Here is a 21561-nt window from a genome sequence, read left to right as displayed (position 1 = left end):
GCAGCGCTTCGTTGCACAATAACATTCGTGCTCCTAGAGTAAGCCTTCCAGGCTTCAACTGGATTCTACATCTCTCCAAAGGTATGCCTTGAGGAAGTTTTCATCATTCGTAAATCATATTTCGTTGTACTGCCCGTGGGCTCCAAAGTTATCTGACAACTGTGTGCCATTCAAGCACACCGCTAGGCGTGATGAAATCTGCCGCGGCGATCAACTAAACCCTACATGCCTATTGGCACAAACATGATTTGAGGAGCAGCGAAGTAATCTAAAATTGAACATGTGGGGTACCGTAGCGACAACCACAGCCACGCTTCCTGCATGGACAGAAGGGAAGGTGTGGGGGCCAACGTCAAGTTTTGGGTACCTACCTACTCGCGCCACAGCTGAAATTCTCCTAGGCAGACTTATCAAGGCTGGAACAACCCACGATCTCTATTAAAACACAGATCTCCTAGCCAGCAAACCGCATCTCCTATTTACTGTCGAAGTTTGGTTCTCAGCCTCACGATCCAGTACCGATAACTCAGGATCCCTCAGCCCTCCACGCGGAACGAAGCGTCCTATATCGGCAACCACGACGTCGATACATCTAGGCCTAGAAAAGAGTTTCCACGATTATGGTTTGCTGCGTAGACTCTCCTAGCTGTAGCTATTCTACTAGTCGCACTAGTCGCATAGCTCGCAAACTCGCGTATCTTCGCTACTCATTCGCAGACTTTCCAAAAAGCAAGTTGACTTGGATTACTTGCTTGACTTGCTTGGTTTAAACCAAGCAAGCAAGTCAAGTAAGAGCTGGGCAGCTAAGCAAGCAAGTCAAGTCAAGATACTTTGCTTGCTTGGCTTACTTGGTTTACTTGGTTGTTTTAGCGTTACTGTGATGAGGGTGCTAAAACTGCTGTACGGTAGATGTCGCGATGGTTTTGAAGTGTTGCAGTTGCCTCGGTTGAGTCCCAAACAGGCTAAGCGGCTATCAAATAACGTTAGCCTTAGTCTAGCGCATTGCTCCAATCTCGACGTACGCCTGTCTAGAAGCCTATCGCAATGCAGTATCCCCTATAGCAACGCGTTTTCCAGTGATTTATACTGCCCTGATACCCCCAATATGGCCAAACGTCGCCTACCACAAACTTCTGCTCGGAGCAAACGTACGAAAGTAGCCGCTGCCACCAACAACGTCGCCTCAACTCCTGAGGCTTCACCTGAGCCTGCATCTAAGCCTGCATCTAAGCCTAGACCTCAGCGTCGATCACCTCGCAAAACCCTAGCTGCCGCAAGCCAGGCTAACGCCTCGCCGCCAATACCTACCTTCGAGTTGCAGTTCTTAGAGTCGCAGGCGGAGGCTGAGATTGTCGCGCCCACCGAGGGCAGCCGAGCTGGCACGGTGGCTACAACTGAGGCTGGAGAGGGTGGTCAGGATGAGACAAACAGCGCACTAGTTGAGAACTTTGACGGCATTGACTGGGCACGTTTACCTGATTTTATCAAGCCATTGGCGCGTTCTAAGCGCCCAAAAAGTTGGATCTTTCAGTATGGCTACCGCGTTGTTGAGCGCCATGCTACATCTCGAATCTGGTTTGTGTGCAAGTACTGCCATGTACACAAAACTATCGACGCTGGCCGTGGTGGTTTGTTTAACATTACTCAGGCTACAACCTCAGCAGCCACCCATCTCAGCCAACCAAAGCCTGGCCACAACCTTACGAAAGATGGCCCAAAGTTAGCGCAGAGAGCTCGAGGCCAGCTGTCGTTGCGGCAAGCTTTTGACGCTGGTTTAGACGTACAACAAAACACTGCTAACGCGTTTGGAAACTTCGACGTAGAGGGCTTTCGAACAGCCACTGTCATGTGGCTTGTTAACCGAAACCACCCGCTCAGCGAACTTACGACGCCTGATTTTAGAGAGATGATGAGATTTGCCAACCCAGAGGCAGAGGCAGCGTTGTGGGTAAGTAATACCAGCGTTTCTACCTTTGTGATGAGGTTGTTCCGGTCTATACGACCGCAAGTTATCGACACCCTGTCAGGCTCAGTAAGCAAAATACACGTAAGCTTTGATGGCTGGACAACAAAGGGTGGTAAACGTGGCTTCTTTGGAGTAGTCGCTCACTTTGCCGACGCAGCTGGAATAATACGAGACTTACCAATCGATCTGCCTGAGCTCGCTGGCGCCCACACCGGTGAGGCTATTGCCAAAGCTATCTCGACGACGCTCTCAGCATACGGAATAACAAGCGACCGATTAGGCTATTTTGTACTCGACAACGCTACCAACAACGACACTGCGATCGCCGCGCTCGCGCGCGAGTACGAATTTGAGTCCGCTCACCGGCGCCTCCGCTGCAGTTGTCACACGCTTAACCTCATCGGCCAGGCTATTATATTTGGCACCAACAAAGACGCCTACGGCAACACTCAAGAGCAGTACAATACCGAGGAGCAGTATATGCGAGAGTGGCGGAAAGATGGCCCTATTGGAGTGCTAGTTGACGTCATCAACTATATCAAAACGCCGCAACAGTACGAGCTTTTTCGTGGCTACCAGCGCCTTGCCAACAACAACCTGCCTGCTGAAGGGCGTCTCAAAGTACTCGAGCCAGTCAAGCCTGTCGTCACTCGCTGGAACTCATACTATGCTGCTTTTGAGCGCGCTACCAAGCTTCAAGCCGCGTATAACTTGTACGCTGAGCATCATATCAATAGGGTTATCCTTGAAGATGCGCACGCTGCGCAGCGGAATAATAAGCGGCCCGACGCCCCAAACTGGATGAGATCAACTGGGCTCCGAGCTGCTGACTGGGCGGTGATTGCAGAGTACCAGGACTGCTTAGAGCCGCTCAAGTACGCCACAAAACGCCTCGAGGGACGCTCTAAGGATGGCAAATACGGCGCAATCTATGAGGTTATACCCGTTTTTGAGTACGTACTCAGCAAGCTTGAGGCCCGGGCGCGCCCGTTCGAGCACGTCGACTTCAACGCTCATGCCGAGGCTCCAGAGGATCACCTCAACGTCAACCTCCGCGCCGCGTGGAGCAAAGCCAACGACTACTACAACAAGCTCGACGACTCGCCCGCTTACTACGCCGCTGTTTGCCTACACCCGTACTACAAGAACTACTGCGATGTGGCGTGGGCAGACAAAGCTGATTGGCTTACTAGTGCCAACGCGTCGTTCCAACAGCTTTGGGCGGCATACAAACCTCAACGAGCACGCCAGCGGTATACAACTGCGCCGAGTAGCAACAACATAGACGAGGCAATTATTGCTATACTTAGCCGCAACAATGACCGAGAGGCTCCACTTGACGAGTTTGAGCGCTGGAAAACACAAGAGCCGCAGTGGACGCAGGAGCAGTACAACGCAGATGGAAATCCTGTCCAATACTGGATACAACTACTGCCGAAATACCCGCATTTAGCGCAGTTTGCAATCGATATCATGACTATCCCAGCATCAAGCAGCGACTGTGAGCGCCTCTTCAGTGAGCTTGGCGACCTTCTTGAACCTAAACGACGTGCTCTGGGCAGTGAGCTACTCGCAGCTCTTCAATTAGTAAGGTCATGGGTGCGAGCTGGTTATAAACCGTACAACTGTAGCGAGGCTAAGCTTTCAGATGAGCAGCTTGTAGGAGATTACAACATACTAGAGTGGAACACTGAGTTTTGGTAATTTGTATGTAGCTTAATCTCTTTGTAGTAGTCAAGTAATCCAAGTACTTGCAAGTAATACAAGCAAGTCAAGCAAGTAAAAAAATCACCCCAAGCAAGTCAAGTAAAGCCTATGTTTGAACCAAGCAAGTCAAGTTTAGAGCGGTGACTTGCTTTACTTGCTTGTTGGAAAGTCTGCTCATTCGCGGCTGAGAAGATCTAGCCAAGCCTAGGAAAAAGCAGTTGAAGCTATCACAGGAACTATACTGGTGCCTTCGCTTATGGTAGCTTGAAATTTCGTCTGGCTTGGTGTCGGCCGCGAGCGAACAGTTCTCGAGGCTAATTTTCCTCTGAACTCTCAGCGCTGGCAGCGGTACATCTGGATGGAGTTACGAAATTCTCAAATTTCGGTATCTACTGTTGGGGAGGCGTGTTCACTTTGTCTTGTTGCGCGGAGTCTATAAAACTTCGACAAAGATCAGAATGCCCAGGGATATGGTGGTTCTTCTGACCGATGTGTCCTACGAAGACGCCGCGCTGAAACTGATCAATGGTACCCATGTCGGAACCAAGGCAACATACTAATTGCTGGAGTCTCTAGCATATACCGTCTCTATGCTCGAAAATATGGAAACGGCTTTGGAGAGGGTTGAAGAATAATGGAAACCAGGCCATTCATTAGGCAGAGGCCACTGCTACTACATGACGTTGAACTTTGACAGCAAGTCTAGTCTGTCCACTCGGTATTCACCTCAATCCTGGTGGCAGTCTTCCGTCGTCGGTCTAGTATACGACCTAAGGATTTCGCACAAGCCGACAAGAGATGCTGACTTAGCCGCCAAGTCAACGCGGAGTCGCGAGAGCAGATATCACCGAAACACGGCACTAGATGCGCTAGTAACAACATCACGATGCCATGGCCCTACCTGCTCAGACGGGAAGTCGGGCCGAATCTCGTTTTTCGCCTGGGCTCACTGAGACAACGACACCAGCACATTCAACTCCGTCACGAGCTTCATGAAGTCGGGTCCCATATCGCCCACACAAGTTTAACAGACACTGAGATATAGTACCAAAGGGTAACCCTCGTGAAGGCTGTCATTAGGACAGGCGTAAGCTCAAAAATCTTTCATAACGTGCCTGGATCATCGCGATAGATAACAGAACCCCTCGGTCTCATCCCAAAAAGCCCAGAGGTCTATCGCTATGATGAATCCTGCTTTGAAGCTTACTGCAGCTTGTCTGCTCATCATCTCGTTTGCCAGTGCCTCATCTACGCCTCCTATAACAAGTGAGCATCAATACGAGACGTCGTCCTCGAGGTGAACAGATTCAAAGGTCTTTGCAATCAATCAATTAACTTTAGACAGCTACTCGGTACCAGCATCATTCGAGCATGGCAACATCACCTCTATTCTCGATAGAATCCAGGCACGTGGCTACCTGAAAGTTGGCACGACTGGAGACTACAAGCCTTTCTCGTACAAGGTTACCAACCGAACCGCTCTACCCGGCACATCAGCCATCAACACGACCTACATCGGTGCGGATATCGATCTTGCTCAGACCCTGTCAGACTCACTATCCCTCCCGCATCCCATCGAGTTTGTCCCCACCATCTGGGCGAACCTGACCGCCGACGTAACCGCCCAAAAATTCGACATCGCCATGACCGGCGTCAGCATCACGCTACCCCGCGCACAAAAGGGCTTTTTTTCCACCGCCATCCAACGTGTCGGCAAAGCAGCATGCGTGAGATGTGCAGACCTCGCCAAATTCTCCTCCTTGGCAGCCATCGACACGGCTGGCGTCAAGGTCGCTGTCAACCCAGGTGGTACCAATGAGGCGTTTGACCGCACGAATTTGAAAAAAGCAACGATTGTTTTGGTCCAGGATAACAATGCAGTTTATCAAGCTGTTATCCAAGGCCAGGCTGATGCTATGATCAGCGATATTGTAGAGGTTGAACTACAGGTCCGGTTGCACCCTGAGACGCTTTGCATTGTCAATCCGGATCAAGCCTTTACGTTTGAGGAACTGGGCTATATGATTGGGCGAGATGTTGTGTGGAAGCAGTATTTGGACACTTTTGTGCATGTTCAGCTGGGAAGTGGCAACTGGAATCGCACGTTGGAGAAGTGGATGTCGTATCAATGGCCGTCTGTATAGATGGAATAACAGCCTTAGTCGTTATTGCTCGAAAGTTGTGAGCATGCAGATGGTTGCTTCAATACTCAGAGATATCACTGGTAATATGGGACCTTTCTTCTTAATTTGTCCCACAGTGAAGACAGCTAGTATATGAACCCTGCACCTACTCTTCCTTGACGTATCTGTTTCTTTTTATTAAAACTAAAGATTACCGGTCTTCGACCGAGGAATGATGCGGCGCGGTTTCCCCGTAGGCTTTTGGTCTTCGCGATAATGCAATAGCTCTACGACACCTAGAAGCGCGACCGACTCCGCTGACTCTGGTTTCTATAGTTGCCGCTGTCACTAACGCCGTGAAACTATTGACTAAAACAGACAAGATTCTGCCAAGCCCTAGGCTCAATCCTGAGCCGGGAATTTAACCGATGCTTTCTTCCTAGAGGAAGACTGAATTGCGGAGAGTAGAACCTTTCTTGACTTCACATCGTGTACGACAAAATTCCACCTTCTTCCTGTTGCGTCGAGTAACAAGCCTCAGTCACCTGTTCCATTTGAGCAACTTGTCCTCGTACCAGCACAATGATTATCTGGACCCCAGAAACTGGGCAAGTGCGCCGGGAGTATCAAGGCCCAGTGCAGCCCGGACCTCCCCCAGAACCACCTCAATATCCATCAGGAACAAAAATGAACCGAATCTTTGACCGACTAAGGTGGTCTGTTCTCGACTCTCCCTCTGAAATTGAGATCTTCTCGCTCGATGCCGAAGACAAGTCAAATTGGACACCAATCTCCTCTAGCACTGTTCTGGACGAGGCAGCAACAAATCCTCCGCTATCGCACTTGAGGATCTGCATAGAACCCCTGTACAATTGGGAAGACTGAGCACATAGCAACTCATGGCATCTACGGCCAGCGCCCTTGTCGATTGAGAATCCAGACGGTCAACCCATCTCAACCAAACAGTATATACAAGCTGTTCATGAATACGCAGTTCCACTTCGCGGGATTCTCTGCCGATGCTGCGACATTTGGGGCGAGCAGGCGCGGTTCTACTATCAATGTACGATGGGTGGGTCTAGAGCTCTTACTCCCGAGTACTTATATCCTGAATTGTCTATCTACTTGATAGAGGATACTGACGAGGATGGGCATGGTTTGGAGGATCATCTACGAACGATTGAGATTTTCTACCGGAAGTACCTAGGTAGATTGTCTCGAGCTAGTTTTTAGGGTTAGTAGGTGACTATAAGGTTACTTTCTAGCTTCTATAACAAATTCGGGCTGCCACAGTTAGTAACACATTGGAACATTCATTTGCTCGAGTGTCTTTCCATTCACCTGGTCTTCAACTAAGCAGACCGAGAATCTGCAGAATGATAGCCTCATCGATATGTGGAACAATTAAATTTGCAGCAATTATTGATTTTTTGAGGTGTTATCATCAAGACGCACTAAAGAGAGGATACAGTTGGGTGGATGAAGCAAGCATGGTACCGCGACCGAAACAATGAGATGTAAAGCAGTAAACGCAATCGCTTGAAAAGGAAACGAGAGGGTTGCTGAATAGCCACAGCGCAGAAGACTACACGTGAGTGGTCCCTATCTCCATCTCACCCATTGTCTCCATCATTTTCTTCTTCTCCTTCTTTTGCCGCCTATCCTCATACTTTGTTTTGACGGACGCCTTGATGCCCGAACAACACATTGATGAGGAAAATAGGGCGCTTCCCAGCCACAACAACGCGTTGATAAGGTCGCACCAGACTACTCGCTGTATTCGCCCTGTATCTACTCCGCTATACGCTGGTGTCATGTCGCCTCCAAAGTAGACCTTATAGAAGACTGCAAAGAGTGCAAACCAGAACACCGTCAAAATCCAGTCGATCATCCACGAAAAGCGGTAGTATCGCACGGTTACGCCGTTGATGGTTAAGACGAGAAGTGCGGCGCCAAAAACGACATGTGAATATACGAAGCTTCCTGACGCCTCTCCACGTCCTTTGCCGTGTCTCAGCTCAATAGCGTATGGTATGCCGGAGGCCAATGCAAAGATGAGCTGAAGCACCTGTACACTCAAGCGGAATAGTGATATGAGAGGCTTATCAATTTTCTCGTTGATGGCGGACTTGAAGGAGCTGGGCTCAATGAGATGTGTTCGGAAGTAGGGAGGTGGAGGCATTGGCGGTGGCGGTGGCGCATCGAACGTTGGCGGTGCCTCAGTGATGGCGGCGCTGCAGACAACGCAGAAGCTAGCACCTCGCTGGGAGAGATAGCCTCAAGAGTTCCAAATTTTTTTGGTCTTCCATGGTTGTGTATTGACTGGTAGGATTGATGGGATTGGGGTGTTCGACCTGTCGCAGTTTATAGGAGTAGATGTGAATGGGGTTGAGGTCGAGAACAAGGACAAGCACGGGTTATATATGTGGCCAGAGCCACTTTTTGGTCGTTCTAGGAACGCGGAATTAGCATTTAGCAACCCTAACCTATGCATCCTGACCTCACTGTCTCCAGATTTAGCTCTTGGGTGTGATCGTATTGCGAGCGTATTCTCTTTCAGCGCGTATTCACGAGTCAAAATAACGCACTAACCTCGATTCGAACGGCATCTTTGAGTAATTTCGTCCCTCACTCTTCTAACGAACCATAGTCCTTTGCTTGATCCGACCGCTATAGGGGGTCCTCAAATAATTGAGGCAGTGCTTGCGAAACGCTCGATAGTTTGCGTATGAGCATCTCGAAGTGCTGATGTCACTACTGTAGCGTGGAGCAGCCGCGCGTTCATGTTCGCGCTCTTCCGTGTTCAGATACGCGCCTGTTACCACCTGCACCCTCTCTTCGCGACTTTACATGTCAAACATCAAACCATGCAACAAGATTCGCCGCTGTCCTTGACGCACTCCAACACAGTCTCACCTTCCGCCAATGAAGATGGGCATGATGATAAGAGGATAACAAGACGATCGCACCGCAAATCGCGCGCCGGCTCTGAGGAGAGCGCCTTGGCAAAAGAATGTAGTTGAAACTAACACTGGCAGTGCGACGAGACAAAGCCGGGATGTAGCAATTGTAAGCGGAGAAAAGTACATTGCGACTTTGCTCAACCAATTCCATCTTCACCAAGATCAGCACAAATAAGCAGTAGCTTCAGTCCCGGAGAACTACCGCTATCCGAGATCGAGCTCACCTATCACTACACAACATCAACCTGCTTCTCCGTTTCGCCTTGGCTTACTGGGAGTGTTACCTGGCAAACCCAAATGGCTGAAATTGGGGTTGAGAACCCTCACGTCTTGCACTTGATATTTGCATTCACAGCATTACATCTGGCGCATTGCCGTCCGAACCGCAAAGAGGAATACATTGCAATATCAGATCGGCACTATGAGCGTGCTCTTGTTCTTGTGACACCAGAGATTGCAAAACTGAGCCCTGGAAATTGCGATGCAGTGCTGGTCGCGGTACAAATGATTTGCTTCATCAGCTGGGGCCGTGGACCGCAACCGGGAGAGTACCTCGCCTTCGGACGAGACAAAAGATCAGACTGGTTGATGATGTTCCGCGAGATCAGAATGACGCTCGCAAGCATAGGATGTCCGCAGTTTGTTAAGACGCATGCACCCGCAACACGCGCCAGAGGTCGCCCACTTCCGACCCAAGAAGTACTGGAGGGGTACGAAAAGCACCTCGAAGAGCTGCGAGAACATGTGGATTTTGTGTCCAAAGACACATCTAGTCATGGGGATAATATTCTCGCAGTCGATATCCTTCGCGAGATGTACGACAACCGGTATTAGGGAATAGACGGCGAGTACCATGTTTCATTTGGGTGGCTCTTCCAAATGACAGATGACTTTCTGGAACGGCTTCAACAGCGTGATCCCATCGATGGTCATCTATGCGTACTTCGTGGTGCTCATTCGCGTCCTGGAGCAGTTCTGGTACATGCAAGGCTGGACTCACCACATCATGAGTGGCATCTGGGAATTGACGCCTAGAGAGCATAGAGCCTGGTTGGATTGGCCCATCAAGAGGATCGGTTGGATCAGGCCCTGAAGATGTGCTGTATTGAACAGCAGCAACTTGGTGACAACATACGTAGGACACCTCTTTAATGTATGAGATCCCAGTACACCACCACGTAAGGAACACTTCCAACGTCTGCTTTTAAGGAAGGCACCCATTTCCGACTACCTGTAGATGTACAATTATTCTCAAAGTAGTTCTTGGCCAACTGACGTGGGTGTCCCTCAGAGATGAGAGTAGACATGTGCCGTTCAAAGAGGACTCTTTTTGGTGGAGGGAAGCTACACACGATATCTAGCTTAACTAGAATCGATGCACGGAGATTACAGAGCCTTGCTATGGCGGAAACTGCGATCACACAGTATTCAGAAGTCTTCAAAGTCTATGTATCCCCTTATTTGTTCTGGTACGGCCAATATCTCGGCACTGAGAGACTAGTGCCTGATATAGGTCTAAATTATGAGGTAGCTGTAAAAAGAGAGGGCTTGAAACGACTCTATCGAAATTCACCCGCAAAGCTTCAATTGCCCTCTCTACCCATGAGTTACCGGTTAATAATAACCATCTCTATGATGCTTGTATTAGTGATGAATTGTGGCGTATAATTCGGCTTTACTCACGGACAATGGGCGCGTCTATGGACCTTGCCAATATCGATACATTCTGCGAAATCAAAGAAGTACGTAGACTGCCCAACCTTCAACTCTTTTGGGCAATTACACTTTTGGAAGAAGACCCAAGTAGATCCACGAGGTCGTACCGTACAGCGGTTGTCGGTAAGCTGATAATAGCATTGGCAACCAAAGCCCCAAGTACATGGCGGGGCTACCACAGCCAATGCTGGAAGCACGAGCATGGTAAACTGGACAAAAGCGGTTGCCTTCATCGTGTGTCTAGAGAGCAATGTCAACTATTATTCATATGAATATTGTAACTTTTCCAATGAATGACTAGATAAAAACATCGTCTTACAGTGCTGAGTTTGGTAGAAAAAGAAGAGAGATATTTTATGAGGTTTATAGATAAAGCGAAGGTACTCTTGATATGGCGAAGTTGGGAAGTCGTTGTAATCGTCTCGAGTGAGTCAAGTCTTTTGGACGCGGTGGTTTTGAGCGACCCGCTGGGTCATGGCAAGATGGGGGCATGAAACTATATATCACATCTATCATGGGCCTGTTCATAAGCATCAGGTAGGTCTAGCGAGAAATTCAAAGGTTCGATTTAATCCTTGTAAACACAACAATGTGTCGGTCTGCAGAATTGCGCGCAGTCAAAGGCTTACTATGCTTGTTGGTGATGGGATGCCCAATCGGTGAGTTCCTCGATCGTTCCTCGCTCACATAAGCAAGCGCACTGTTCACTTTCAGACTGTTAGACTGTTAGACTGTTAGACTGTTAGAATGATGAGGATCAACTCATTGAGGGTCGTCTAGCTTCGGTGAATTTTACGTTAGTAGTCCTGATTTGGGAAATAGTTGAAAAAGCCAGATACCCGAGTATGCCCGTATTCGGACATGTGAGTCAGACGTCATCAACTTCGTCCACGTAAGTCGGCCTATGGTAGTAGTTTAGTGACTGCCTATCTGCCTGTGCTTATCCCGCCGATCATGTTGGAGTACCGTCACATCTATGGATGGCTTCCAAGGTTCGGCGGCGCCTCTACGTAGATTAACGGCCTCCATTAGGTTAGCTAATCTAAGTTCTTTAGGGCTGGCAGACATCGTATGCCGCCGCTGTCGAGCGACTGAAGGCAAGGACTGCCTAGGTGGTGGTGTTGAGTGGTGGGCTGGCCTTGCCGCTATGCTAGGTCGCGACGCTCTGCGCTATTATCGTATTTGGTAGTTAGATGTGCTTGTTAGCTGCACATAGAGTATGCTGGGACAGAACTACAGCCGATGCGCAGCGAGTATTCATGGTGGGTAAAGTAATGCATCCAAGTTGTGTGACCGAGTGGCTGAGTGGCGGTGCGACGCTTTCCCTGAAATCCGGCTTCATGCGCGGCGTTTGCCTCGCGTTCAGCCAACACCTAGCATTAAACTCGCAACGAACTCACAAAATAGCTATCGTAAAACCTATAGGCATAATGTTATGCATAAGGACAGCTAATGGCAGAGCTTGCATGCTATAGAGATAAACTGTCACACCGCGCTCTATCCGCAGACCCGCCGTCGAATCATCGGCCGACCCAACATAGCATCATATCTAGGTACTTCTCGAGCATGTTGCAAATGCCACATGTACCAAGTCATTGCTAGACATTGCTTTATCTCGTCGAAAAAAACATACTAGAGTCATATGGCGTTCAAAAAACAAGAGGACAACGTCTTACACAGCGAGCATGGGAGGAGATGGACTAGCTGGCATGATACGGAATATCAAAATCTGAAACTAAGCTCTTGCTTCAAACACGTCATCTCAGATTTTTTGAAGCTTCTAATCTAGCATCTTGAAGGCAGACACTCAAGAAGCAGCCATGTAGGCAGATGTTGAACCGCGAACCAATTTGGGAAGATTCGCGGCCAAACACCCTTGAATGTATCGGCGCAGTTTGGCCAGTAGGATGCTTTCCGGATACTTCTGAACGAGTCATTTACATGAGTTACACCCAAGGGCACATCTGGAAAATCAGCACTGTCGTTTGCAGCGGGAAACGGTCACTTAGAGATTCTTAAGGCGCTGCTTGGACATATAACGTTCAAACTAAACGACCTGCACATCACTCTTCTGGGCTATATTAGGAGACCATGGAAGCACTGTGCGATCATCTATGAAACAGCCGTTAATGGATTTCAACCAGGTTGACAAACGGGGACGCTCAATACTACCCTGGGCCGCAGAGTGAGGCGCAAGGCAAGCTCTAAATGTCTTACTTCGGCATCCCTCTATTGATCTTACCAAAGACAAGGAGCTACGGAGTGCGATTTTTTGGTCGTCTCAAGGCGGGTACACAAAACCTTGCGCACTTGACTCAGAAATGTGGCGTTCAAGATGACGCCGATATTTCCGGATGAACACCATTGTTGTGGTCACTCTTTTTCCAGTCCCCAGCGACCATTGAAGCGCTTCTTTTGACCGGCCGTGTCCAAATTGATCTCCAAGACGATTTTAGTTGCACACTTTTGACATGGGTTGCGAAACGTGGATTTATAGGAGTCGTACAACTACTAGTGTCGTGGAAAGCTTCTCTGTTTGTCAAGAATCAGGAGGGAGAAACGGCTGCGGATGCGGCAAAGAAGGAAGGGTAAATCTAATGTGTAGGATTACTTGGAGGCTTAACAACGTAAGAAAGTAAAGGGAAGTGTCGATGAACAAGTGATACTAATTAGTTCTCCTTCGTGACCTATGTTCCTAGAAAACCTTGTCTAATATAGTGATTAACTAGGCTTAGTGCTTAATACCTAGGTAGTTTGTATCCTTGTTCTGTCAATTTAGAAGGAGGCTATGGATCATATGTAGCATAAATAATCAGGTGCAATTATGCTCTCACTTTAGCATATGATGGGAAGCATAGAGGGGGGTTCAATGTTTCGATATTTATACAATGGCGCTCAGCGTCAAACTGGTACCAAACAGACACATGCAAAAAAGAAAGATGATCGAACAAAAACATAATCGTGTGTGTCAGCGCAGCCCTCTTGTGAAAACCTACTACCGCTATTGGCGGAATGCTAGAGGGCTAGTCCGACGCTAAAGAAAGATGACTACATGAACCGCCGCGAGCCTCGGTAACACTGTTATTGCAGAATTACACCCTTGTATGTCGCGACCCCAATCGTTCCGTCATAGTAGAGCCTATTCCTTTTCTAGAGGTCTAAGAGCCTCGAAACGGTATAGATACTACCTATTCGAAATACGGCTGTACGCTTCCGCTAAGTGTATGATGTATGTGTTTTGACAAGCCAAATGCAGATACACCACCGAGTAAATGGTGATGCTAGATGAAAAAGACTAGCCACTCGGCGGTTGAGGAGATGTCTTTTAGTAAGGCCAAGGACAGACGAGAAAAGTTGCGACGGTGTAGTCTATGGGGTTTGCTCTTTATGGGGTAAGTACATCCGTCTTGACAGTGCTACTACCAACTTTGCGGGTTTTACTTGCTAAGTATAGATCTGCGTCATATTTCCGTTGAAAATAGTAGGCAGACTTTATATCATTCTGTCACCGCTATATAATTCCAATCCCTAGCATCTAGACAATCTCTCAGCTACAAACCCACCACCCAACATGCATCTCCTCAGCCTCTCCCTCACTGCTCTCTTAGCAACCCAAGTCTCTACATCTCCCACCGTGGACAAACGCGCAATATCTTGTCTCAAGGTCGGCGCCACGGCAACAGCATCATGGACCAACGCAGCCGGCCAGACCTGTCGCTGGAGCGGCGTTGTAGGCAGCAACTTTGGCACAAACAGCGTAAACCGTGGAGAGTACGCAGTTCACCCCCCCCCCATAGATCCCTCCATATGGTACCTAACACACTTCATAGGTACAGCTGTAACGGCCGCTGTGGAGCAGGCTGCTCAGGCACTGCAATCGGCAATGTATATACACAGGATTGCTTCTCGCATGATGTGTGTTCGTGGTTTAACAATGCTAGTGGTGGTGCGAGGTACGTTATCTTGGGAGAAGAAATCTTGGGGAGAGCTTTTTGCTAACATGTTGTCCGCTAGTGATCGGAACTGTGGTGCTGCGTATAATGCGGCAATTGATGATACAATTGGTGGTGCGGCGGCCGGCTGCGGTCAGACGAATCCGTCGAATGCTGCTGTGAGACCGAGTACGAGCCCAACGTGCTCGTAGGGGGGTACTACAACTTCACTTCATGACCAGCCTCAAGTTAAGCGTTCTCGAATACAGCACTTGTTTGGAGTACTGCCTTATTGTGTACCAAAAGTCCGGGTTACCTTATCTCTTACTAAAGCTTGAAGGAACAACACTATGGTTGCGCTGACCTCAATCCAAGTTGTGGACATTAGTCTTGGAGGCCTGGCAAGGGGGGAATCTACACATCGCATAACTGCTACGAGGAGTGGCTCGGTCTGCCTATTTTACGATCTGTATGGGCGACTATCATAAATATACTATATTGTGCTAAAGTATCGAGAATACTACCATGAGATTTGACGGATCGGAAGTGGGAACTTGTTTTCCGCATCCTATAATGATCGTATGTGAAATAATTGACAGAGTCTTGCTACTATGAAATTGAGCCAAGCACGTCTGGAAGATTTTGTGACCATGTCGATGACCTATGTTCTGATATTCACTTCTGGCAATGAAAATACCACTGTGTGATCAAGACTGCAGGGATTATACAAGACCCTATCCGAACTTTTCACACGCGGCACTACATCACAATAAAACAAGATAAGGAATCATGGACTCATACTAGACCAAACAAAACAAAAGTTAACATTGAACTACTAAAATCAAAACTAATGCGGAAATCAAAACTGATACGAAACAAGTGGGAAAGAAAGAGCACAACCCGTAGTTATAACACAACAATCTACAATCACTCTTTCCATCTCTAGCAATCTCATAACCTACCTCTTCTCTACCTCCCCTGTGTCATCCACCTGCTAACCCGAGCCTTAGCGGATAACATTCTCGCAGCGCACACAATGGAAGTGTCCACAGACGCACAACGCAGGGTGGTCAGTTGACTCGTTGGTGCGGTCACAAACGTGGCAGTTTCACGTGTAGGACATGGCAAAGACAAACGAATGGATCTTTGCGAAGATATACATGCTGGAAAAGGGTGTCTGGATGTGTGGGATCGAAATGAGATGAGGGGGGTATGTAGGAGGAGTTTTGGAGAGGTATTTAAAGGCATGGGGCTGATGGATTATGGACGTACAGTGATTTCAAAAGTCACATTGTGTGAGAAGCAGGTTGTAGTGGGATGTGACATTGTTCATGTACGAGTGATAGGTGTTAAAGAGGTATGCAATTCACTACATGCTGTTTTAGAGCTAGGCAACAACTGTATTGTAGAAAATACCGTATAAGGCTATGTAAAGTGCTTTACTTTCTCCCTAGGCGACGTTCAGCACCTGCTCGGCCATCACTCTTTCCATCTCGGCATTTCTTCTATCTCGACATTCTTTCGACTTATATCTCGGCACTGCTTATATCTTGGCATTTCTTATATCTTGGCACCCCTTCTACTATATCTCGCTATCCCGGCAGTTATCTTAGACGTCCTACACAATCTCGCAGCTTTCGAGGCTCCAGGGAACTGTGTCGCCGCCGTCTTCTTACATGCCTAAGTAATATCTCGTAGGGTGGCGTAGATAGGTACAGTACATACATGTCACCGTGCTTGAGCCTACAAGTACGTCACCGTCAGCTTACTCTTACGTGTCACATCGCCATTGCAGAGCTAGCTACGCTCGCAGCTTTCCTCCCTCCCAGGGTCGTTCAAGTAAGCAATCTACCGAGGAAATCACCGGAGGTCTTACAGCTTTAAAAGACACAGTGTTTTCATTACTTCTTTGTCAGTCAAAAGTCTCCACAATTGTATTCTTTTACCTTCTACTCAACTCTACTTACAAAATGAGAGCATCAATTTTCTTCTTTCTCACTAGCCAATTACTCGTGGTGGCGGCCGCCTCCCCAGTGGCAGATACATCTACCCCTCCACTCGAAAAACGATACGAAACCCCACCGGGGCAGAGATGTTTGTATGGAGGAGGATGGAATGCCGACGGCACTCAGATGCGTTGCGCTATATATGGACCTATCTAGACTATATATATATATAATTTTAGTCGTGCAACTTGGCGTACTTCGGGACTTGTGAGCGAGAAGTACGCATGCCCCGGGTAGTAAGTAAGTTAGAAGAATCCTAGTGTGGGTTAAAAAAGATATGCCTAACTATTATTTCTAGCTAGCCAGAGGGCCTCTAGAAGTGACAGGATACTACGGGGATAACTTGATAGCATTCTAACTAAATCTCTGCTTGTCAGGAAAAGCCGGGAAATTCGATTCAGGGAGCTTGAAATGGACAGCGCTCCTCCTACAGAAACGCCAAGCCATGCTGGAGGGGCCGTCACTAGCATATGCAAATAATCAAACGACGCTACATCATTACAAATCATAAAAGTACACGTCAAAAGGGAAAAAATGCATTAGAAGACGTTTAAGCGCACTCCCATTGTGCAAACACACACCATCTTGCGCTCCGATCTGCCAGCACGAGGCCTCGCCAAGTTCCCTTCTCTCCAATCTTGATGACCGTCTCCCATGCTGTGCCGTCAGCGTCACTAGTGCTGCTGATATGCTCGTTTTTCCTTGTCAAGCGGATAATCTTGCCAGAAGGCGTTTGAATCGCTAGTTTGGCGGGCTTGGTACTGCCGCTACTTGATGACCCGTTGGAGGTCTGCGACGGGTTTGTATAATTGGACCCTGTTGCTGAGATACTTTGCATGCTCATAGCAGAGGCAGGTCTAGCGAATGGGTTGGGCGATGCTCGACCGTGAAGTGCGGGGCTGGGTTCGGGAGACTTTGTGAGTGATGATGGATGTTGACGGACGCAGAAGACAAAAGTATTGTTCAAGGCCAGGTTAGCGCACTGCGGCTGGGCGACATAGAGGTCGTGTCGTTGAGCATGCGGCGTTGGGTGCAGTGTCAGAAATGAGTATGGAGGATTGGTACCCGAATGCGACATGGGTAGGCCAATAGCCAGGCTGTGGGGGTTCATCTTGTTCGAGTGCTACAAAACATTAGTACATGTTATCTTGATGTGAATTTCCAGAAGAACTTACCATAAGTCCTCGGGGTCCTGCATAGATTTTCAGGACACCTTGGCCTCCATCACCCGGTAGAAGCGCTTTCACAGTGTATCGCTTCTGACCTCCGTACCATTCTGCTTGTGCCAATGCTGGCTTCCGGACCAATTCTCCACTCTCGAAGAAATCACCGTCCATGTCTTGGGAGTAAGCCCTTGCTTCCACTTCTGCGACACATTCTACGTCTTCTGGTACGTCGACGTAGACATGTGCCATCTCCAGATTGTCCAGGTTCAGAAGGCTGGTATCGAAGTTGGCCATGTGCAGACCATGCCTGAAGTAAGTTGGTGTTGCGCAAGGTAGAGCCATCAACACCTCATGTGGCTGTGGTGGGCAGATATGTTGTTGTTCAGGAAGAAGTGGAACGTGAGAGTAGCAGATCTCCATGGGGCGAGCGAGGAAGTACCATGTCTCAGCGACAGATGAGCCAGCAGTGGAGTAGTGCACCCGCTTTGGATTTGTAGGTCCAGCAAGTGAGCAGTCCATTACGCGCCACTCTCCCTCGACGATAACAGCGTTCCAGAAGTGGTTTGGTCGAGCAATGCTTTCCAAATCAAGGGGCTCGCCGGGAGTTTTCAGATAACCACGAATGACCTCAGCATGCATGCCAACAGATGCACACATCTCTGCAACCACCATGGCAATCTCTTCAGAGCATCCGCGCTTACTTTGGAGCACATGCCGCGGGTCCATTTCTCCCTCAAAATCCTCTTCCCACGAGATTCTCTCACTGACCCATGTAAAGATGGCACGTAGTCGCTGGATATCGCTCCTGTAGGGTCGACATACATAGCCTTGAGCCAATGTCGCAGGATTGGTTCCGAGGGGAATGCTGTTGATGAACCGCGCGCTCTTATCAACGTGAGCGAGACTGCAAGCTGCAAAATCCGTGGGTTCGGTGATAGGAAGTCCATCAAGGCCCTCGTCACCTTCAGCAGACTCGTATAGTATATCGATAGGGTTAAAGACAGGCAGGTCCATCATCTGGCATCGCTCTGCTCTTTCTGCGCGCTCGTTCTTACTAAGTGAGTTCGACCGATTCACGTCTCGGCGAACCTGTACCCAATCCACTGTGCCTAGGCCTGTATCTCTTGAAGGGGGTGCCGATTGCGTTGCTAGGCCACCCTCGACGGCTGCTGCTTCCGGATTGTCCATGCGACTCGCAGCGCGACTGAGCGAACGACCGGCCGCACGACTGGCTGCTCGAGACCCAGGCCTGCTGATGGTGTCAATGGTGCTACGGGCGTTGGCTGCTTGCGTTTTCGCTGTGTCGATCATCTTCCTGAAGAAGCCGCTGCGCTTTGCTTTTGGTCGCATCAAACCACCAAGAGGATCTGGACCATCAGCTACTGGTGTACTGACAGCTGCTTCTTGTTGATCGTTTGAATTAGATTGTTCTTGGGAGGCGTGGCTGGAGTGATAAGTCACGCCGGTAAAAGGCGTCTCTGGCCGTCCATCGTCGAAGCCATAGCCTTTGCTGGATGTATCTTTTGTGTTCATGACGCTCTTGGGCCGGTCCTTACCGAATTTCTTCCGGTAGTAACTTCCGGCGCTGGTAGCGCTCATATTCGTAGCAGAATGTCCGGACATCAAGCTACGATGGGTGCTGTTGCTGGCATAAGTCGTATTCGTGGTCGTCGTAGAATTCGTCTTGCTAGTAAATGTTCGTCCAAGTGCGTTTCGTCCAACATCATAAGCAGACTTCCGGTGTTGAAGTAACTTTGATCCTTTGCGCTCCATTCCTGCTTCAGAGTCACCAACGGATGATCCTGATCTCTGGAAAGCAGGCTTCAATGGCACCGTTGGTCCTTCATCTTTATCCATATACATTTCATTGCTCCTGGCTTTTTCTTGTTGTTGCATCCGTCTCAATCGACTTTCCATGCGCTGCATGTAGTTATTAACATCTGGTGGACCTTCGTCATCGTCGTCATCCTGACCCATGGCCGATTGCGCCCTGACCTTCTTGGCCGATTCCTGGTAAACCTGTTCGAATGCTTCCGGAGACCATGGATTGGACGCAGATGAGGCCGCTTCTGGTGAGGGTGAGGGCGACTCATCATCTCTTGAGGTAGTCATATCTTGCAAGGATGACATGACATCGTTCATTGCAGTCGTAAGGGGTGATGGCGTAAAATGGCCTCCACGCGCTCTCGGATCGGGCGAAGGCGGTTCGGGTGTATGGTAACCATTATGCGAAGGAGGAGCAGGTGACGGACCTCTGCTCGGGTTGTAGGCGACACGATGGGGTGGAGGCGGTGGTGGTGGAGGCGAGTCAATAGGCTCATCGAGTTCGTTATCATATGGTAGAGGCGACGGGCTGCGGCTATGCTCGAGTTGGAGCTGGTACGGGGATGGCGATGGGCCTCGATCGTATGCGCGGTACTGGAATGACGGGGCAGGTGAGACTGCGCGCGAATGTTCTTGGAACGATGGAGCTGGCGAGGGACCCCGGTCATAAGCTCGGTATTGAAACGATGGCGCAGGAGAAACTGCTCGCGAATGCTGCTGATAGTGAGCTTGAGGTGGAGCAGGCGATACTGCGCGGTATGGCTCGTAGGTTTGTTGTGGAGGCGCAGGAGAAGCAGCTCTAGCATAACCCTGATGCTGTATGGGTACAGCAGGGGAAACTGCGCGAGGCTGATATTGGTACTGCGCCGGAGGGGCTGGAGAGGTTCCGCGCATATATGAGCCGTGCCGTGAAGGAGGAGGCGCTGGCGAGACAGCTCGAGCTTGATATCGGTAATCAGCGGGTGGTGCGGGTGAGGTTGAGCGGATATGTGAGCCATGGCGCGCGGGTGCTGCCGTTGAGGATGGTCGTCCTACAGGTACTCTCTTGGAAGCAGGTCGGGGCGAGACTGCGCGCAGGTTCGATGGTTCTCGAGTCGTGGAGGCAGGTGATGGGCTCTCATTGATCTCAACAGATGATCGCTTCATAGACGAAAATGGTGTTTTCGTCTTGACAGTGCCGGACGAATTCATGCCGCCTGCTTTTAACCTTTCGCGGGCCGCAGCGGCTGGGTTGGGTGCGCCTGCAGCAGCGTAGGCTGTGAAGGGCTTTCGGAACATGCTCTTCTGCTTCTGCGGTGCCGGTGTTGGCTGCGACTGGGCATTGTTCTGCCTCGACATGCTCCCTCCACTGCCATTGCGCGCCCATGGCTGGTAATCCTCACTGAGGAGTTCGACGAAGTTGGAGGGAAACAAGCCAACCATGCGCCTGTCGCGCTTCAACCGTCCCATCCACCATGATCCATCACCGGCGTTTAGCACTTCGATTAAGTCGCCTTCTATGAAACCAAGGTCGCGCTTTGTCTACAACTGCAGTCAGGCAAGGGGCAGCAGCAAAAAGTGGCTTCAGTCTCAACATACCTCTCCACCCCAAGAGTACACAGCTTTACACCAGCACGGGAAGCGTGCTGGCAGTGCCTGGCCCACGGCCATGTCCAATATCCGTCGGGTCCTGTATTAGCTTGTTGTTGACCTGCAACTTATTTGGTGCGCGGGCGACTGGCGGGTGACATGCGTCGTTGAGGAGCGAGAGGCGGTGTCGATTAAGTTTTTGGCGTGGAAGAATACCCCAGTGATTGACGGTGATAGCAATGACAGAGGGCGATACTCTGCAATCACACCCGCACTGATAGCAGCGGGGAGCGGTATAGCAAGGCTAGCAGGGTATTGGCGTGCTGTCTCATCTTGGTTGGATGTTTACCCTCTCCATGCTGCTCCCCTAGCAACGCCCGCTAGCCGCTTGCGCGCACACACCACATCGCGGCCCCACTTGGCGCAACACGTCACACAACCATCTCCTCTACACCGCGCCTTGGGCTGGAATCACTGCATTTACATTTACATGCCGCACAAGTCGGGATGCATTAATAGTGCAGATGATACCATTCGTTCGTGCTTGCCGCCTTCTACATGCCTTTGCGGAGAATACAAGTTTGCTAAC

The 21561-nt window shown here is 49.5% G+C and overlaps 8 protein-coding genes across 8 annotated transcripts; 5 read left to right on the top strand and 3 right to left on the bottom strand.

Moving 5' to 3' along the window:
* Nucleotides 1-1105: 1105 nt before the first annotated feature.
* On the top strand, nucleotides 1106-3670 carry PtrM4_133190 (uncharacterized protein; the record flags this gene model as incomplete). Its single annotated transcript, XM_066109114.1, has 2 exons — nucleotides 1106-1148; nucleotides 1269-3670. The coding sequence occupies 2 exons, from the start codon at nucleotides 1106-1108 to the stop codon at nucleotides 3668-3670; spliced, it is 2445 nt and encodes an 814-aa protein (XP_065961106.1).
* Nucleotides 3671-4854: 1184 nt separating this feature from the next.
* PtrM4_133180 (HisJ, ABC-type amino acid transport-signal transduction protein) lies at nucleotides 4855-5817 on the top strand (the record flags this gene model as incomplete). The annotated part of the gene is made up of 2 exons (XM_066109113.1): nucleotides 4855-4970; nucleotides 5019-5817. The coding sequence occupies 2 exons, from the start codon at nucleotides 4855-4857 to the stop codon at nucleotides 5815-5817; spliced, it is 915 nt and encodes a 304-aa protein (XP_065961105.1).
* A 561-nt stretch (nucleotides 5818-6378) lies between these two features.
* Nucleotides 6379-6681, top strand: PtrM4_133170 (uncharacterized protein; the record flags this gene model as incomplete). The annotated part of the gene is made up of 1 exon (XM_001941314.1): nucleotides 6379-6681. The coding sequence occupies one exon, from the start codon at nucleotides 6379-6381 to the stop codon at nucleotides 6679-6681; it is 303 nt and encodes a 100-aa protein (XP_001941349.1).
* Nucleotides 6682-7381: 700 nt separating this feature from the next.
* PtrM4_133160 (uncharacterized protein) lies at nucleotides 7382-7687 on the bottom strand (the record flags this gene model as incomplete). Its single annotated transcript, XM_001941313.2, has 1 exon — nucleotides 7382-7687. One exon carries the CDS (start codon nucleotides 7685-7687, stop codon nucleotides 7382-7384), a length of 306 nt encoding a protein of 101 aa, XP_001941348.2.
* A 1369-nt stretch (nucleotides 7688-9056) lies between these two features.
* PtrM4_133150 (Fungal-trans-2 domain containing protein) lies at nucleotides 9057-9593 on the top strand (the record flags this gene model as incomplete). The annotated part of the gene is made up of 1 exon (XM_001941312.2): nucleotides 9057-9593. The coding sequence occupies one exon, from the start codon at nucleotides 9057-9059 to the stop codon at nucleotides 9591-9593; it is 537 nt and encodes a 178-aa protein (XP_001941347.2).
* A 780-nt stretch (nucleotides 9594-10373) lies between these two features.
* Nucleotides 10374-10708, bottom strand: PtrM4_133140 (uncharacterized protein; the record flags this gene model as incomplete). Its single annotated transcript, XM_066109112.1, has 2 exons — nucleotides 10374-10389; nucleotides 10443-10708. 2 exons carry the CDS (start codon nucleotides 10706-10708, stop codon nucleotides 10374-10376), a joined length of 282 nt encoding a protein of 93 aa, XP_065961104.1.
* Nucleotides 10709-14046: 3338 nt separating this feature from the next.
* Nucleotides 14047-14619, top strand: PtrM4_133130 (Exosortase-EpsH domain containing protein; the record flags this gene model as incomplete). Its single annotated transcript, XM_001941310.1, has 3 exons — nucleotides 14047-14246; nucleotides 14306-14428; nucleotides 14490-14619. The coding sequence occupies 3 exons, from the start codon at nucleotides 14047-14049 to the stop codon at nucleotides 14617-14619; spliced, it is 453 nt and encodes a 150-aa protein (XP_001941345.1).
* Nucleotides 14620-16963: 2344 nt separating this feature from the next.
* On the bottom strand, nucleotides 16964-21053 carry PtrM4_133120 (CYK3, protein involved in cytokinesis, contains TGc (transglutaminase-protease) domain protein; the record flags this gene model as incomplete). Its single annotated transcript, XM_001941309.2, has 3 exons — nucleotides 16964-17536; nucleotides 17589-20924; nucleotides 20982-21053. The coding sequence occupies 3 exons, from the start codon at nucleotides 21051-21053 to the stop codon at nucleotides 16964-16966; spliced, it is 3981 nt and encodes a 1326-aa protein (XP_001941344.1).
* Between the last annotated feature and the right edge of the window lie 508 nt (nucleotides 21054-21561).

This window comes from Pyrenophora tritici-repentis, chromosome 7 (assembly GCF_003171515.1).
Source record: "Pyrenophora tritici-repentis strain M4 chromosome 7, whole genome shotgun sequence".
NCBI lineage: Eukaryota > Fungi > Ascomycota > Dothideomycetes > Pleosporales > Pleosporaceae > Pyrenophora > Pyrenophora tritici-repentis.
This window is presented reverse-complemented; position numbering and strand designations above follow the sequence as displayed.